At 44.6% G+C, this 18,654-nt stretch overlaps 1 protein-coding gene and 1 long non-coding RNA gene across 2 annotated transcripts in view; one reads left to right on the top strand and one right to left on the bottom strand.

Annotated features, from left to right (window-relative positions):
• Rufy1 (RUN and FYVE domain containing 1) overlaps nucleotides 1–9,770 on the bottom strand; it is a 49,976-nt gene extending 40,206 nt beyond the window's left edge. The window contains exon 1 of the mRNA XM_052758037.1: nucleotides 9,339–9,770. Within this exon, the coding sequence (XP_052613997.1) occupies nucleotides 9,339–9,648 (310 nt within the window). The 5' untranslated portion in view covers nucleotides 9,649–9,770. The remainder of the gene's footprint in view (nucleotides 1–9,338) is intronic.
• On the top strand, nucleotides 9,717–13,640 carry LOC128122453 (uncharacterized). The gene is made up of 3 exons (XR_008222436.1): nucleotides 9,717–9,832; nucleotides 10,648–10,706; nucleotides 11,546–13,640. It is a non-coding gene; the product is annotated as an uncharacterized LOC128122453 (long non-coding RNA).
• Nucleotides 13,641–18,654: the final 5,014 nt, after the last annotated feature.

Genomic DNA, 18,654 nt, shown 5'->3' with positions numbered 1-18,654 from the left:
CCATTCTCACCTTTGAGTGCGTGCCCATGGAAACAGTGACAGAGAGAGTCATCGGGGCCTGGCCTGCAGCACTGGCCACTGACTTGCCTTTTCCCTGTTTCTCCTAGGCCTTAGTAGAGTGTGTGGCTTATGAGCTGATGGCTTCAAACATGGCTGACCTGTGTCACACACCCCAACCTAGCAGTTTCTCCAACTGTGACCCTTAAGAAGCCACGCTCATATTTTGCCACATTCTGAGGCTGTTATTACTTAATACTTTTATTGAATTGGTTAATTTCAAAACCCCACATTGTTACACTTCACATGAGAAGTTACCTAAGGAGAGAGGTAGTTCTGTGTTGTGACTAGCAGCATAACATGGGCTTGAGAGATACACTGTCTTGGTTCAAGTTTCCCTCTTTAAATGATGGGATAACGGGACTGGCAAGATGGCTCAGTGGGTAAAGGTGTGTGCTGCCAGGCCTTACCACCTGAGCTCAATACCCAACCCACAAGATGGAAGGAGAAAACAACTCCTGGAAGCTGTCCTCTGACTTCCACATGCAGATCACTCACACACACACACACACACACACACACACACACACACACACACACACACGCGCTCTCACTAAATAAATAAAATGTAATAAAACTGGATGAGGATAATAGTAACTATCACCTGGGTCCACTACACAATTCATAAAGCCCATGTAAAATCTGGGCCTGGACCACAGCACCAATGTCAATCTTCCCTTCCCACAGATGGGCTTCCCTATAGGGACGATGGGTGACAGTCTCCTCCTCAGTGGCTTGGCTAGTGTGCCGTGGTTCCACCCTGCCCTGAAATTCAGAGGGCTCAGAGGGCTCTGTCCCTACCCTTGCTGGCCACTCATGGCTACAGTGGAGTTGAGCAGTGTGAAGGAGAAGTTTCCAAGTTTTTGAGAAGGCAGACGGGGATCCAGCATGAGTATGGCTCCAAGTGCCCCCGCCATGCTCCCTGGTCCCAGTGGTAGTTCCCGCCGGCCACAGGAGTTACATCATCACCTGTCGCCAGGTGCCTTTCCACGTCAGCCATGGGACATGTGTGCCCCTTAAAAGTGTCTGCCAGGCACAGCTCTCTCTCTTACCTCTCTTATCCCTCTTCCTATTCTTTCTTCTCTTGGCTTCTTGTCTCCCGCCTCTCCTCTTCCCTGTTCTGTCTGTCTGTCTGCCTCTCTCATTCCCCCCTCCTCACCGCCCTTTCACTCCTCACCCCCCCCCCCCCCAATCCTCTTGCACTATCCTGTTGCACCTGGAGTTCTTGTTAGTGGCACACCTCGGCAGGGCCTGTCCAAAGGTGCCCACTTGGCCTGCCTTTCTTTCTTTCCTTTTTTTTTTTTTTTTTTTTTTTTTAAATCCTTTCACTCAGGACACTTCATTATAAAACACACTTCATTCAGAGCTGGAGAACTGGCTCATCAATTAAGAGTGTGTGCTGGTTTTTCAGAGGATCTGAGTTTGGTTCCCAGCACCCACATAAGGCACCTCACTCCAGCTCCAGGGGATCCGATGCCCTCTTCTGGCCTCCGCAAGCACCTACACTTACGGTATGAACATGCATATATGCATAAAAAATTAATTACCCCCCTTCCCCCAAATTCAAGGAAAAGTATTATTGTATAATTCTTTTTTTGGAGGAGGAAACAACAGGAGTCTCACTATGTAGGCCAAGCTAGCCTCGAACTTATGGTAATTCTCCTGCCTCAATCGCTCTAGTGCTAGTATTACAGGAGTGAGACACAACACCTTGCTGAAAAAAATCATCATCAACTCCAAGCACGGGGCTTCTTTAACCTTGCCCTTGGGCCGCAGTAGCTGCATTGAATACACACGCATGAAGCCAGCCCTACTACCATCCAGGCTCTTGTGGAACGGGAGTCAAAAGGATGGTGATGGTGTGAATACGCTCTAACACTGTTGTGGCATTCAGTAAACACACTGTTAAGTGTTGTCTACTCTTTAAATCATTGTCCTAAAAGGAAAACAGGACCTTTCCAGATACACACTTGTTCATCAGATATTGATTATCTATGAGTCTGGAGAGGCACAGACACATTTTATCTATCAATGAACAGTATGAGTTATATAACAACGCTTCAGTCAGTGACTGACCAAGTACAAGACTACAAGGGAACAGAAGAATTTCCATGGCCTGTGACCTCATTCCAGTTGTGTTGCGGGATATTTGATCACAATGTGAACCCCAAGATTGCATTAAATAAAATCAGCCATAGGTTGAGAGGCAGAGCAAGCAACCACTTGATTGGAAGTAACCATAGAGTGTGAGCAGAAGTCAGAGGTTGGAGAAAGAGAGGCACAAGAAATAGAAGGGAGGAACATCTGGGTGGAAGAGTTTTGTTTTCAGACAGAGTAGGAGAGGGTCTCCTTCGACTGCAGATGAGGAAGGTCACCCAGTTGCTCTCTCTGCCTCTCTGAGCTAGCAGGTTTTTACTCCAGCATCTGGCACCCAAGTCTTTATTGGTAAAAATAAAAGGATAGAGACTTAGTTAAAACATTTGTCTCCCTATGGGGAGGCAGCTGGAGCAGGGGTGGGATGCCAAGGCTCCCCTGGCCTGTGGCCTCAGCAGGAAGGCTGCGCCAGGCGGCTGTGGAGACAGTCAGCAACTGAGGCAGCAGTAGATCAGGTGTAGCCACTGTCCAGCAGATATAAAAACAACACTGTTGCAAAACTGCATTCCTCATGCACTGTGGGACCGCCCTGTAAACAAGCCTGCTGGACTGCTGGAGGTGCGGAGTACAGCCCACAGTCAGGGATAGTAACAGAAATCTGGTAGGGATAAGTCACAGTTACTGGCTCATGCGCTCACTATAGTACGCTTTTTATCATTATTGTAGTATGTACTCCGTCTACACTTAAAAAGTAAACTGTGAAATGTGATGGGCCAGCCTGACTCCATTTTCTGGAATTTGACATGTGCCACACCCTATACCTTGACCTCCACCCTGAAAAGATGTTCTGTCAAATAATCTTGAGCTGTTCTGTCAAGTTCCTACAGAACCAAAAACCCTTGGGAACCCCTTAGCCTTGCAGTTTGGGGGCTAATATAAAACCCACCTTTTCCTATGTTGGATGCTATTTTCTCAAACCCCACTTTAGGGAGATAGTCCTGTCTGACAGAAAATAGAGCTTGTATAATTTGAACAAAGAATTCAGGTAATGGTCTTTACTCTTGTTTGGTGGGATTAACAAATGTTACACACAGGGTACTGTTGAATATTCCTTTACACTGTGTGATTATATGTTGCCGTGATTGGTTTAATAAAGAAGCTGACTGGCCAATAGCTCGACAGGATAAGGGTAGGGGGAGAACCAAACAGAGAATTCTGGGAAGAAGAAGGGCAGAGTCAGAGGAGTCACCAACAGCCTCAGAGAGAAGCAAGATGGGCATGTCTTATTGAGAAAAGGTACCAAGCCATGTGGCAAAGCATGGATAAGAAATACGGGTTAATTTAAATATAAGAGTCAGCTAGTAACAAGTCTGAGCTATCGACTGAGCAATGAGTAATTCTTCTCCTTGTTGGTTATTTGGGAACTGGTGGGAGGGAAAGAAAAGCCCACTGGAATTTCTGCATGGAACCTGACAAGGCTTGAGGGAAGGTTCTGAAAACGTGCAGTGATGGAGCCAAATGCAGCTTCCTAGTCTTGTGTCTCTGATGTGAGCCACAGTACAGAGATGTTAGCAGCTGCCTGCAGGCTTGAGCTGCCAGCATGAGCTGAACCAACGCACTATGTGGTGGGTTTGGGGATATGCTCACACAGACAGAAAAGGTTACAGATATACAGTAAAGACAGATCAGACAGAAAAAAAATTCTAAATGGGTCACAGTGTGTTTAAAAATATACATAGGGTTGGGAGATAAAAGAGAAAGGATATATAAAAAAATAGTTTAAAGTAATAAAGTCCTTATAAAGGGAGTAAAGTAATAAAAACCAAAAAAGCCACGTAAAGATGGGAACTACAGAGAGTCTGTATGTTATTGTGTTGTCTTTAAATTTTTTGGCTGCTAAGAGACACTGGATTATAAAAACTGCTAGATTAAACCAACCTATAAATTTTAAAAATATCATGACTTCAAAATGTAAGACAAAAGGTATGTTGCTTTAGGGGAGAGGTAATGCTTTTATCTCCACAGGAAATGAGAAGCTATGGATTCATTCTGGGTTAAAGAAAATCAGGTTTGATTGGGGAAGACCCCCTGAAATTCTGGCTACAGACATTAAAAAAAAATAAACTTAAAAGAACTACAAGACACATAATGTGTATTTTACCTGCTCAAACATAAAAAAAACCCTTTAACTGACTTGTACACACCACATATTTTATAGCTGTAATATACGTTACCTTTAAACATTTATTCATTTCAGAACAAGAAGACCAAACACCAATAAAAATGGATGGCCCAGGTGATCCAGCATTTCAAAAGGCCTCTGTTAAAGTCTCCTCAAAATCTGCATCCAAATCAGCTTCAAGGCTGCTGGCTGAGATGGTCCAACCTCACAGACTACTCCAGCCAGGACTCCATTATTATCCCAATTTTCTCAAGGTTCCCCCAAAGATACCAGTGCCCCTACACAATAGGAAATAGTCTATAGAACAATGCTCACATTCCCAAAATATTGGTTATGGATGTTTGTTATCATTTAAGGAGGGTTGGTTACAAGTTGTTATGGATAATTGTCAGAAAAAAAGCTGAACAAAGGAGATTAGATTCAGGGATCTTGTTCTGTAAAGAAAAAGAAGGAATATAGAAATGGTAGGATAAAAGGGTAGATTATTGAATCTACTTTTAAACTGAAAAAATAACTATTAATCTCAAAGTATTTTACACTGGTATGGATTTTGGTTTATTCATATAAATTTAAAGTTATTTTTGCTATACTGTATGTATGTTTCAACTATTTTAGCATATTGTGTTTATGCAGTTTATTTAAAATGAAATGTATAATTAAGAAATACAAATTAATAGTCATTTATAATAGTCAAACTTATAGTCATGTTAGGTATGTTTTCAAGGTCATACACAGATACATTTAGATAGATGGTCTTCAAACACTTCAAAGACCTACAGAATATGACATTTAATATGTTTAATAACTGCTGTGGGATGGTCAGTATGTCAAATTGCTCTGATTGGTCAATAAATAAAACACTGATTGGTCAGTGGCCAGGCAGGAAGTATAGACGGGACTAACAGAGAGGGGAATGGAGAGAACAGGAAGGGGGGGGGGCACCACACACACACACACACACACACACACACACACACACACACACACACACTGCTAGCCACCGCCATGACAAGCAGCATGTGAAGATGCCGGTAAGCCACGAGCGATGCAGCAAGGTATAGATTAATAGAAATGGATTAATTTAAGCTGTAAGAACAGTTAGCAAGAAGCCTGCCATGGCCATACAGTTTGTAAGCAATATAAGTCTCTGTGTTTACTTGGTCGGGTCTGAGCAGCTGTGGGACTGGCAGGTGAGAGAGATTTGTCCTGAGTGTGGGCCAGGCAGGAAAACTCTAGCTACAAATAACCTAAGGCTTTTCATGACAGTGAGACACGTCTGCTTCTGGCAGCACCCATTTACCTAAAAGAAGATGATGAGCATCAAAGAAACTCCGTATGGAGTTGGCTTTCTTTGTGGCAAAAGTTAGCCACTGGGCAAGAAACTGCCCTTGCCTTGACTGCTGACAGTATACTGTCCAAACTGGACCAGCTGGATGCCAAAAAGGCAACTGCCAAACTCTGCCAAGACAAGGCAGGCAGGACAGTCCTTCAGAATTCCCTGCTTCTTAGAATGTCTGTCAGATATACTAGGCCTGCAGGCCAGAGTTGGATGCCCCAGTGTTACAGAAGATACTAGGGTGACTAACCAGGCAGCCAGATGTCCCTGTGGTTAGGTAACATTTCATACTTCTGGGGTCTTTGATGGAGTTGAAGACTAGATAGTCAGTTAAAGTTTTCCTTAGTTACGATAGAAGGTAAATTAGGTACAGAGCTTTGGACTCATCAAGATAGAATAAATAATATTTTCTCTAAATTTGCCAAATACAAATGGACTGGATGTTGTAACTGTAATTCTTACTTGATGACATTTTGTTGTATATAATTTTACTATGTTAAAGTTGAAACCTTCAATTTTAGTTAGACAAAAAGGAGGAAATGTGACATTTCTTTACACTGTGTGAATATATGTTGCTGTGATTGGTTTAATAAAGAAGCTGACTGGTCAATAGCTCAACAGAGTAAGGTTAGGGGGAGAGCCAAACAGAGAATTCTGGGAAGAAGAAGGATGAATCAGAGGAGTCACCAAAAGAGAGAAGCAAGATGGACACGCAGTATTGAGAAAAGGTACCAAGCAATGTGGCAAAGCAGAGATAAGAAATATGGGTTAATTTAAATGTTAGAGTTAGCTCCAAACAAACCTGAGCTATGGCCGAGCACTTATAATTAATACTAAGCCTCTGTGTCGTTATTTGGGAGCAGCATGTGGGACAGGAACTTCTGTCAACAGGATGGGGGAGCATGTTCTAGAAGAAGGCGTTGTTAACCCAAGTGTCAGCTCTGTGTGTGTTGTTTCCTGAAGATTTTCCAGTGGGACAAGATGTGGAGGCAGAAGTGTGATAGTCATGATCCTGACCTTCAAGGCCTGAGCTAATGTATCTTATTTAAAATATATATACATACAATATGTATATACATACATACACCCATATATACATGTTTATGTATTTAATGTGTTGGGTGTGTGTGTATGCCATGGGATACATATAGTGAACAGAGATCAACTTGTAAGCATCCATTCTCCCTACCATGTGGGTCCTAGGGACTAAACTCAGGCCATCAGACTTGGAGGCAAGCACCTTTACCCACTGAGCCATCTTGCCAACATATATTGATATTTTAAATTGCAGCAGTAATTGTACATATTTAAGGGGTACACTGATAGTTTATGTGTACATGTAGTGATCATCAGGGAGACTGGCATATTCACCATCTCGGTTTCCCTTTCTCTGTATTGGGAACATTTAAAATCTTTCCACTAGCTGTTAGAAAATATTTAATAGTTGTTGCAGATCTCAGCTATTCTAACTATGCTGCAGAACTCCAGAAACCACTCCTCCTATCCAGTTCTACCCTGAATTCATTACCCAGCTCCTTTCTATCTTCACCCCCAAACTTCCTGAGGCTTGGGGACTACTGTCTGCTCTCCATGTATCTTTGCTCTTAGCCAAAAGGCTTAAGTAAAAACTAAAACCCAAACAAACTTTAAATAGAAAAATGATAAGATATGGAAGAATGATAAGATAAGAAAGAAAATATTTTTTGATTAGGTATAAAATGTGTGTGTGTTTTAAGCTGATGTAAGAGTCAAAAAGTACAAAAACCAGGGCTGGTGAGATGGCTCAGAGGGTAAAGGCAGTTGTTGACAAGGCTGGTGACCCGAGTTCCAGCCCTGGAAGGTAGAAGGAGAGAACTGACTCCCGAAAGGCATCCTCTGACCGCCACAGGTGCACCATGGCATGCATGGTAATAAAAAAAGTCAAAAACAGCAGGGCTGGAGAGATGAAAAAGTGATTTCCTGTTGGAGCCCATTGGGGTTCCTAGTGCCTTTATCCAGCAGGTCTGCATAAAGAGGATGATTGGACCACGGGCCTGAGGACCAGGTGTTTGGAAGGGTCTATCTACACTTGGCTGTACTGAGAAAGGGGGAGGTCCTTTGCTCCTCCCATTGGTACTGTGATACAAAGTCCTTTGGAATGAAGTTCTGGGCTGGTGGATAAGGATCCAGGCCCTCCCGAGGCTATCCTGTGTTTCTGTCTTTCCTCTCGTTGTCTAGGTATCTCCTTCTAGATAATATTTCTCACTTCTCCCTACTCAAGAGTACCCTGGTTGTAAAAGTGGCGGCTGGTCCGCCAAAATTGCCTGGCAAATATGAAGATCTTAGTTCAGAGCCACAACGCTAAAAACTGGGCATGGCGATATCTGCTAGTATTCCCAGTGCCAGGAGAGCAGAGACATGAGGATACCTGGGTCTTGTTGGACAGTGTGGGCAATTGGTGAGCTCCAGGGTTAGTGAGAGACCTTGTCTCAAAACTAAGGTGGATTTAACAGTTGAGGAAGATAACCAACATCTACCTCTGGTCTTCAAGTGCACATGTTCAAACATGCATGAATCCATATACACACACAAAAGTAAAGGTTATAAAGCAGAAAAGTTACAGTAAACCAAAGTTAATTTATTACCAAGGAAAGAAGTGGGTTTTTGTTGTTGTTTTGTTTAAATAAACTCTGGGTAACAAAGTTTACTGTATGCACGAAGTCTCAGGCATTTACAGTCAACGCTCACGCTACCACAGCAACTTGAAATCTGCATGGTCCATTCACAGTAAGTGCCCTAGCCAAGTGAAGCATCCTTATTTATTATTTATTTTGAGACAGAGGCTCACTATGTAGACAGGCGGGTCTCGAACTCACAGAGATCCACCTGCCTTTACCTCCCAAGTGCTGGGATTAAAGGCAAGCAACACAATGCTCGAAACCATGGCTGTCTTTTATATTGTATTTTTAGTTAGGTTTAGAAACACAAACACCACTGCATTAAAATTAGCACGGTACTGAGTACATTAACATGCTGTTCGGGCAGTATGTACCTGCATCACCATACCATGTCATAATCACTTGTTTTTATTCTTTCTTACTGGTATGCTGAAATTCTATTCTAGATCATAAGGGCTGAACTGGGCTTTAGAAGGTTGCTGATTTAAAAAAAAAATCCCCATTTTATAGGTTGGGAAATGCGAGTAGGAGGGGCGCTATGGCTTGTTCACGTCCCACGGGGCTTTTGGTGGCGGAGTACAAAGGGAACCAAAACCTCCTGACTCTGACTCGCCGCTCTCACCAACTTTGGAATATGCTGTCAACCTCAGTCGCAGGTGCACAAGCGGCTAGCGGCCGAGAGGGTTAACAGGGGGGCCAGCACCAGACTTCGTTTCTCAAGTATGCAAAACAGAAACACAGACGACTTTCCGTCTGAGCCTCTTATTTAATCCTCTTATTTAAAGTCAATCCGTGATCACGACGCGGCTGTTCTGGGGTTCACAAAGACAAACACAAGGTGGGAGGGGGCAGTCCCCGGCCGCCACCCGCCCTGTCTGGCGCTTTTCCTGCCGGGTCCTACCCACGTACAGAAGAAGCCTGCGCCGCGCGGCACAGGTCGGCGGAGCAGCTCGCCCAGCTCTCGGGCTCCCCCAGTCCTGTAGCAGCCCTAGCCCGCGGGACCCCGGCCTACCTGCGCGCTCCCCGCCGCCGCCGCCGCCGCCGTCTCCGAGCCCCGCGGCCGCGCGCAGCGCGCTGCCGCAGCTCGCCGACAGGTTCCCGGTGGCTCGGCGCGCCAGCGTCAGGATGGGCGCCGACCAGCCGTCAGCCGCTCGAGGCCGCGCCGCGCTCCGCAGCTCGCCGTGGCTCGGCAGCTGGCTCCTGTCCACGATCTCGAACTCTTCCCCCGACTCTAGGCCTGCCTCGGGCCCGGCCTCCGGCCCCGGCTCCTGCCCGGGCTCCGACTCCTGCCCCGCCCGGCGGCACTCTCCGCGGGCGGCCATGTTGGCCGGTCACGTGACCCGCCCCTGGCCTGGGCTGAGCCGCCTGGCGCTGCTCCCTGCGGCCGCTTCCCTCTCTGCTTCTTCTCTGCTGGTTCTCTGCTGGTGCTCGCCTGGTCTTGCTTTCCTTGAATAGCGCTCGGGGAAAGTAGGACTCCTCAGAAACGCCCGTGATCTCCAGCCCGGGGTACTTGGAAGTGACATTTGAACTTTCTTCTTCCCAGGACTTGGAATGCACCTTAGTTTAGCGTTCCGGCAACCCCGTTGGTCTTTGTGCCACAGCTTCCTCTTTTGAACTTTCATTTCACGACTATTTTTTTTTTTTCCTTTGAGACAAAATCTCACTGTTGGATTTTTATTTGTTGTTGTTTCCCGGACAAGGCCTCTTGTTGCCCAGGCTGGCCTCAAAATAGGCCACGTAGCTAGGCGGTGGTGGCGCCTGCCTTTCATCCCAGCACTTGGGAAGCAGAGGCAGGCAGATCTCTGAGTTCAAGGCTAGCCTGGTCTATGGCACGAGTTTCAGGATAGCCAGGGCTACACAGAGAAACCCTATCTCCACCCCCCACCCCCCAAAAAAAGCCACGTAGCAAGGACGTTCTTGACTACATTTTTTCTTTTGGAGGGGTGTGCAGTTTTGGTAATTGAACCTTAGACTCACACATGCTAATCTAGACCTCTTCCACTGAGCTACATTTCACCCTCAGCACATATGTAACCAACGGGGAGGTTGAATTTGTGATTTTCCTGCCTCCATCTCCCAAGTGCATCGGACACCACATCACACACACCCTGCTAGGCATGCATGCACTCTACCAACTGAGCTACATTCCCAGTCAGACTCTCAGTTCTGTAGCACAGGGCCTAGAACTCAGTAATGTAGCACTAGCTGGCCTTGAACTCATGGTGATCCTCCTGCCTCCGCCTCCTGAGTCCTGAGAATGCACGTGTGCCTCACTATGCCACCTCGTGTCTAATATTTTCAACTTTATCATTTTTCTGCAGCGTTCTTCAGAACAGGCTGGAAAAGGGCTGTTGAAGAGACTAGGACAGATGAGTCGGAGGTGTGTGTGGAGGGGGAGGGGGGACTTCGCTTTTAAATCAAATGAATATGAACGACAGCTTGGCAGGCAAGATCCACAGGGATCCACTGGAAATGGGATCCGGATTCTGCTATTAATTGTTGTAGGATTGAACCAACTTCATTACTAAATAAGATTTCACAATAAGGAAACACAGCACACAGTCTCCCTTGTGATTATTGTCTCTGCTTTCCGACTTTGGCCTGGATAAGTTACCACACATATATGTGGTTATTCAGCCTATTTTCTTAACAGGAAAAGGAGGGAATTTGGCCAGATTTCGACAAAAATGTCATTAGAAATTAACAGTTTGCAAAAACAGGGGACATGGACCACATCAAACTCCAGATTTGTCAGATTTAAAAATTGTTAAAAAGTTGCAGGCCAGGCATGGTGGCACACACTTTTAATCTTAGTATTCTGGAAGCGGAGGCAGATGAATCTTTGTGAGTCCAAGGTCAGCCTAGTTTATATAACCAGTTCTAGTCCAGTCAGGGCTATACAGTAAGATCCTGTCTCAAAAAGTAAAATGAAAATGAAAGTAGTGGCAGAGGGAGATCAAATAATTTCGCCTAAATATCTGGATTTTAGCCTTTTCTTGAATCATTGAAAGACTGGACAGCTTAGAATATGCTTCCTGATGGTAACACGTTAGTGGTAGTAGCTAGTCAGCTGCTGTGAGAAGTGATCTATTGTGCTCCCTGTGGCAGCACAGGTACTAAACTTGGAGCAATACAGAGAAGCTTAGCCGAGTGTCTGTGTGCTCCAAGGCACAGAGGCAAAGGCTCACACTGTCTAGATCATCATGTTCTTTTCACTAGGCTGAAGAAGGAGCGTGAGATTGAGGCCTCCACAGGGCCAGGCTCAAGTTCACTGACCACCAGGAGCTCCACTCACATCTTACAGAGTGGAGCCTTGACCAAATGTAATGCAGATGAATTGGAAGACCCGAGAAGTGACTCATCCTCTGCACCTTCATGAGGCTCCGTGGTTTCTGTGGCGGAAGTTTCCCAGACAGTCCTGCCTGTTTTGGAAATCTGGCTGAGGCTAACACAGGTTCTTTGATTCCAGTCTTAATTCTCCTATCACACTGCACACGGTAAACTTAGCTTTCTGTGGGTGCCTATTATGTGTTTAGCAGAGTGAATGTAAGTGACAGCGGCTACAGCAGAGAAGTGGGCTCTTAGAAATGTGGGTAGAATCTGTGTAGATAAGAAACCTGAGTCCAGTCCTGGGAGGAGGTTGCTGCTGTGGCCCAAGGAAGGTCCTGCCTGAAAGACAGGCTTCGGGGTGGAGTCTAGGTGAGAGTGGAAACAGGTTGGAGCAGGAAAGTGTGTGTGTGTGTGTGTGTGTGTGTGTTCAGCTCCAGCAGGCAGTCCAGTGGGCAGCAGGGGACCAAGCTACCCTGAAGCCCAGGGACAGACAAGCGTTTTTCTCACGGTTGGTCCTCCACACACTGGGTGTCAGGTTGGTGGGCCATGCCATGCTATCTTAGTGTAAGGTGTCTGCCAATTTATGGGGTCCAGGGAGTTACACCCTTTCCTTGGTCTGGTATGGCCAATAAGTTCTTGGGCCAGGTTTCCCAGATACGATTTTAAAATATCCATGTTCCCCCATCATCTCAATCCCCCCTGACAAACTTAGAGTTTGGTTCTATTCCTGGGAATAAGCCATTTAATAAGTCTGTGTTGCATGGTTGATGCCTGACAGATGGTGAGGTTTGTGGATTCATCCTTGGCTACACTCATCCTTGAGAGGGCACAACTCAGAGGCAGCTCCATTCCAGCCTGAACAGTGCCCCTTCCTGTGACTACTGTCCAGTCTGAACAGCGGCCCCTTCCTGTGACTACTGTCCAGCCTGAGTAGTGACCCCCTTCCTGTGACTACTGTCCAGCCTGAGTAGTGACCCCCTTTCTGTGACTACTGTCCAGCCTGGACAGCGGCCCCTTCCTGTGACTACTGTCCAGCCTGGACAGCGGCCCCTTCCTGTGACTACTGTCTAGCCTGAACAGCAGCCCCTCCTGTGTAACAAGTTTCAATTACCTGAAGTCAACATTATTAACACCAACCCTGCACATTCTAGTTTAACCATTAACCCTGCCTGACCAAACCAGGCCTTGATCCCTCTGCCAGCCCTGATCCCCCAGCACTGATAAACCCCTTACCTGTAAGAGAAGTTCACTGTCTCTTACCTTCTCTGATAAGAGGCCTTCTCAGGTTTATTCCAAAACAAACCTGGTCCCTCACCATTGAGCCTCCTCAGTTTTCTTTTCTCCTTACACCTCTCCTCCCTAAATAGAGCCCAAAGCTGTCTGTAAAACAGTGTCTCCTAGGGCACAGACTGAAAAATCACTGTTTTACACACCATGGAGTAAGTCAGAGCTGGGGCTAGCCTGGCCTCAGGGTCCTTTGTTAAGACAAAAGAGTGTCAGGCTGGAGAGATGGCTCAGAGGTTAAGAGCACCGACTGTTCTTCCAGAGGTCCTGAGTTCAATTCCCAGCAACCACATGGTGGCTCACAACCATCTGTAATGAGGTCTGGCGCCCCCTTCTGGCCTGCAGGCGTACATGCAGACAGAACATTGTATACATAATAAATAAATCTTTAAAAAAAAAAAAAGACAAAAGAGTGTCATCTCATAAGCTGTACCTCCTGCTTTTCTCCCACCATGACCCATTGAGGGTGTGGCAACTTTGGTTGTATATTCAGCACTGTGAATGAGAGGAAGCTGCTTGCTCCAGGGGTAGCAGTTGGGGGATTTGGCTTCTCTAGACCTGCCGTGGTCATGGCTGGACCAAAGGCATTAACAGCTTTGCACAGCTGTAGCCAACCTAGCCTGGAAGGGCTGTGCTAATCTGTGACATCGGAAACCCGGCTATTTCTCAGTGAAGAATATCAATGTTTTTAAATTTATACCACTAGAAAGAGGCATCTGGGAACTGAAGAGATGGCTCTGTGGTTAACAGAGCTTCCTGCTCTTCTGGAGGACCAGAGTTTGATTCTCAATGTCTGGCTGCTCACCACTGCCTGTGACTCCAGCTCCAGGGGAACCGATCCTCTCTTCTGGCTCCTGAAGACACATGCACCTACTCATACAAACATGCATAGAAATAAAAACAATAGAAAAAAGAAAGAGCATTCATGTAACGAATGGAAAACACTTGGCTTCCATCTAGTGGCCTAAAATGGATTTGGGTTTCTAACCATCCAGGATTTGACAGTATCTATCTATGTATATATCCATCTATGCATCCACCCATGTACTTACGCATCCATGCTCCCATTTTCCCACCTATTTATCCTTAACTATCCTCCAATCCATACATATCCATTTTCTACCCGTCTGGCCATTGTGTGACTCTATGAGACCTGTCCTCCATCAGTCTTTCTGATCCCTTTTCATATCATTATACAGTATGTGGATTTGGGAACCCCTCATTTATGTTCTTTATGATCGCTTTGTGTTCTTTATGTCATTATAATCTCTATGTTCTTTAAAAACATTATTTATTTATTTATCTGCTTGTTTATTTATTTGAGACAAAGTCTCCCTATGTAGCTCTGGTTGTTCTAGAGCTTGCTGCGTAGACTAGGCTGGCCTTGAACTCACAGAGATCCTACTGCCTTTGCATCTCAGTACTGGCATTAAAGTTATGCACCACCACACCAGACAGTTTGTATTTATTTATGTGTAGCTCTGTGTGTGTGTGTGTGTGCGCGCGCACACACGAATGTATGTATATCACATGTGTGCAGTGCCCTCAGAGGCCAAAGGGTGTTGGATCTCCTGGAACTGGAGTTATAGGTAGTTGTGGGTAATATGATATTGGTCTAGGAACAGAACCCAGGTCCCCAGAAAGAGCAGCAGGCACGTTTAACGGATGAGAAATCTCTTCAGCCTTTTCTTTCTGTTCTTAAAAGACTCCAAACTAACTCTTTGCATAGACTCTGCACTCTATGCCAGTTTTAGCATGACTGGCTGGCTTTAAAAAATACTTTTATTTTTATTTATGTGTATATGTACATCTGTATGTATCTGTTACATGTGTTCAGGTATCCTTAGAGGCAGAAGAAGGTGTTGATTCCCTCTTAACCACTGAACCACCTCTCCAGCTATTTTTTCAAAACATCATTCAAGTTCAATTCCACACAACTTTTCACCACATAACAAAGTAACAAAATAACAACATAACCTTAAATTTGTATCAATATACAAAAATTCATACCAATGTAAAATATTTAAGACTAGTAGTTGCCTTTGTAGTTTAAAAGTAGATTTATCCTACCTTTCCTATATCCCCCCTATTCTTTTCAGAAAGAGATCCCTGAATCTAACCTTTTGCTTATTTTTCCCCCGACCATGACTAGTAACAACTTGTAACCAACTCAAATGATGACAAACATCTATAATCTACCCAATGACCCCAAGCCACCCATCCCACCTGTTGGGAATGTGGGCGTCATGTTTTCTAGACTGACTCCTCTTCTCTGGGGATGATGGCATCTTTATGGGACTCTAAGAAAATTGGGATAATGGTCAAATCTTGGGAGAGCTGAATGTATTATTTTTTGTTTAGTCTCTATGCGATGGGAAAGTGTAGCGCTTATCTGCAGTCCTGGCTGGAGTAGTCTGTGAGGCTGGACAATCTCAGCTAACCTCCTTGAAATTGTTCTGGATACAGAAATTTGAGCAAACTGCAACAGAGGCATTCTGAGAGGCTGGATCACCTAGGCTACTTGTTTTCATTGGTGTCTGGTCCTTTTTTTCCCACACAAACTTTTCAAGGTAACATATATATCTGTATTAACACAAGTATGGAATGTATGGTATGCACAAGTCAGCTGAAGATGACTTTTTGTTCTATGTTTGAGCAGGTAAAAGGCATCTGTTATAAAGTTAACAAAAGTTAACAAAGTTATAAAGTCTGTTTGGACTGTATAACCAAACCTCTATTTATGCCATATGAAAAGATGACATGTAATAATGTCATGAGGACTCTGTAGCCAACAAGATTTATCATGTCTCGTCCAATCTCAGAGCTGTCAAGGGAACAGCATATATGTCACCTGCCTTATAGTTTTTCTTTTGTTTCTTTCTTTATGTCTGTAGCCAAGATTTTCAGGAGGTCTGTCCTGATCAAATCTGGTCCTTATTAATTTGGAAGAAATCCATAGCTTTTTGTTTCCTGTAGAAACAAAAGCAAAACCTCTCCTCCAACGCAACATATTTTCTGACTTTCATTCTGAAGTTAAGACATTCTTAAAATACATAAATTGGTTTAATTTAGCAGTTTCTATAATCCACTGTCTCTCAGCAGCTATTGTATTTTGTTCATCAGCATTTAAAAAATTTAAAGTTGGGCTGGAGAGATGACTCAGAGGTTAAAAGCACTGGCTGTTCTTCCAGAAGTCCTGAGTTCAATTCTCCCCAAACCACCTGGTGGTTTACAACCATCTGTAATGAGATCTGGCGCCCTCTTCTGGCCTGCAGGCAGAACACCATATACATAATAAATACATATTTAAAAAAATAAAAAATAAATAAAAAATAAAAAAATTTAAAGTCAATAAAGCACCATACAGGATCCAGACCCCGTGTATTTCCCATCTTTATGTGGCTTTTTCCTTTTATATTATTTTAATCTCTCTTTAAAGACTTTTTTATTTTTATTTTATTTTATTTTTTTTGGTTTTTTTCTAGACAGGATTTCTCTGTGTAGTTTTGGTGCCTGTCCTGGATCTCGCTCTGTAGACCAGGCTGGCCTCGAACTCACAGAGATGCGCCTGCCTCTGTCTCCCGAGTTCTGGGATTAAAGGCGTGCACCACCATCGCCCAGCAAAGACTTTAATATTTTTAAACTATTTGTTTTTCTATGACTGTCTACACCCATTTTCTTTTCTTTCTTCAGCATCTAAGCACATTTTTAAGCATACTATATCTGTCTAGAGGTTTTCTTGTTTTGGACCTGTGTATTTGCAGCCTTCTCTGATCACGTCAGCCAAACCTTACTGCTAAGTGGAGGCTAGGCAGGCCCATGGCCTGAATGGCACATCCAACTTACTCTAAGTCTGCTGGTTATTAAACCAATCAGAAGGCGCCTTAGGCAGACACATCTTTTTTAAATTTTATTTTTACTTTAATTTTTATTTATTTATTTATTTATTTATTTATTTATTTATTTATTTATTTTGAGGCAGGGTTTCTCTGTGTAGCTTTGGTGCCTTTCCTGGAACTCACTCTGTAGCCCAGGCTGGCCTCGAACTCACAGAGATCCGCCTGCCCCTGCCTCCCGAGTGCTGGGATTAAAGATGTATGCCACCACCGCCTGGCCGACAGACACATCTTTACAGTGTAAACAAATATTCTGAAACAGGGCAGGATGGGGAATAGTTCTCCCACTTCTCTAGTCCACTCCTGCTTTTCAGACAGAAAAGGAAGCCCCACCTCAAGTGGTTAGTCTCTTACTCACCCCCAGTGGTTATCCGCCTACCCCTACTCCAAGTGGTTATCTGCTTACCCCCCACTCCAAGTGGTTATCTGCTTACCCCCCACTCCAAGTGGGTATCTGCTTACCCCCCACTCCAAGTGGTTCACTTCCTGTCCCAGCCTCCTGGGAGTTGAGAATACTGGCATGTACCACCACACTGGTATTGGGAGGGGTTTGAATTTTGTCTTAGTCAACTTTGTGCCATAGTGATAAAATAATTTAATAATCAACTTAACATGGGAAAATATTTATCTTGACAAGTTTTTTTTGAGATTATAATGTAATTAGACCATTTCCCTTTTCCCTTTCCTCCTTCCAAATCCTCCCATTATTCCTCCTTGCTCTCATTCAAATTCATGGCTTCTTTTTTCATTGATTGTTGTTATACACATATATGATTATGTATATAAGTATATTTTCCTAAATATGCAAGTGCCCCCTGCCCAGTCTGTATTATGTTACATGTATGTATGTCTTTAGGGATTATCATTTGGTACTGGATAACCAGCTGGGGTGCGCTTCTCTGGGGAAGAGTGTTTCTCTCACTCTCAGCCTCCCTTAGTTGCCCATAGTTCCTCGCGAGGGGTTGAGGCCGCATGGACTTTCTCCCTCCCACTTTAGCATGGCAGTTGTTGTTGACTGACAAGGTTTTAGTCCATTGACACTTGGCCTTGATCCTTTGGGCTTGTGGTGAGGCAGCACACCATGGCAGGTAGTGTGTGTGTGTGTGTGTGTGTGTGTGCGTGTGTGCGTGCGTGCGTGCGTGCATGTGTGTGTGTGTGTGTGTGTGTGTGTGTTGATTTTGTCAGCTGTATTTTACTTTATCCTTAGGATCTTCATCTGGAAGAGCAGCAAGTGCTCTGAACTGCTGAGCCACCTCTCCAGCGCCCATAGCAATAATCTTAAAGTAGAAAGGTTAAATGTCAGAATACGACAATGGAGACAAAAGGCGCAATAGATGGCATGGGTAACGGGGGGGGGGGGGGGGGGGGGGGGAGGAAGAGAGAGAGAGAGAGCCAAAGAGAGAGTTCCTATAGTGGGACATGGGGATTAAGCAACACTCCCAGAAGCAGCAGAGGGCACCCAGAGCTACTAAATGATAAAAGGAAAGGGGAGACATTTTTTGGAGAGATGACCCAGAGGTTAAGATCACTTGCTGCTCTTGCAGAGGATCGAGGTCCAGTTCCTAGAACCCATATAGTGGCTCACAACCATCTGTAACTCCAGTTCCATGGAATCTGATGCCCTCCCTCTTCTGGCCTCCACAGGCACCAGGTACACACAGGGTGCACATGTATACATGCAGGCAAACACTTATATACAAAAAAAAAATCTTTTTTTAAAAATAAAAAGAAATTTAGAAAACATGTTCATAAACACGTGAGTTCAGATCCCCAGCACAATGTAAAAAGCTGGGCATGGCTACATGTATCTGCAGTTCC

The sequence above is a fragment of the Peromyscus californicus genome, unplaced genomic scaffold (genome assembly GCF_007827085.1).
Source record: "Peromyscus californicus insignis strain IS unplaced genomic scaffold, ASM782708v3 Scaffold_3__1_contigs__length_106647218, whole genome shotgun sequence".
NCBI lineage: Eukaryota > Metazoa > Chordata > Mammalia > Rodentia > Cricetidae > Peromyscus > Peromyscus californicus.
The sequence above is the reverse complement of the archived record's forward strand: the minus strand, read 5'-3'. Positions and strand labels throughout refer to the sequence as shown.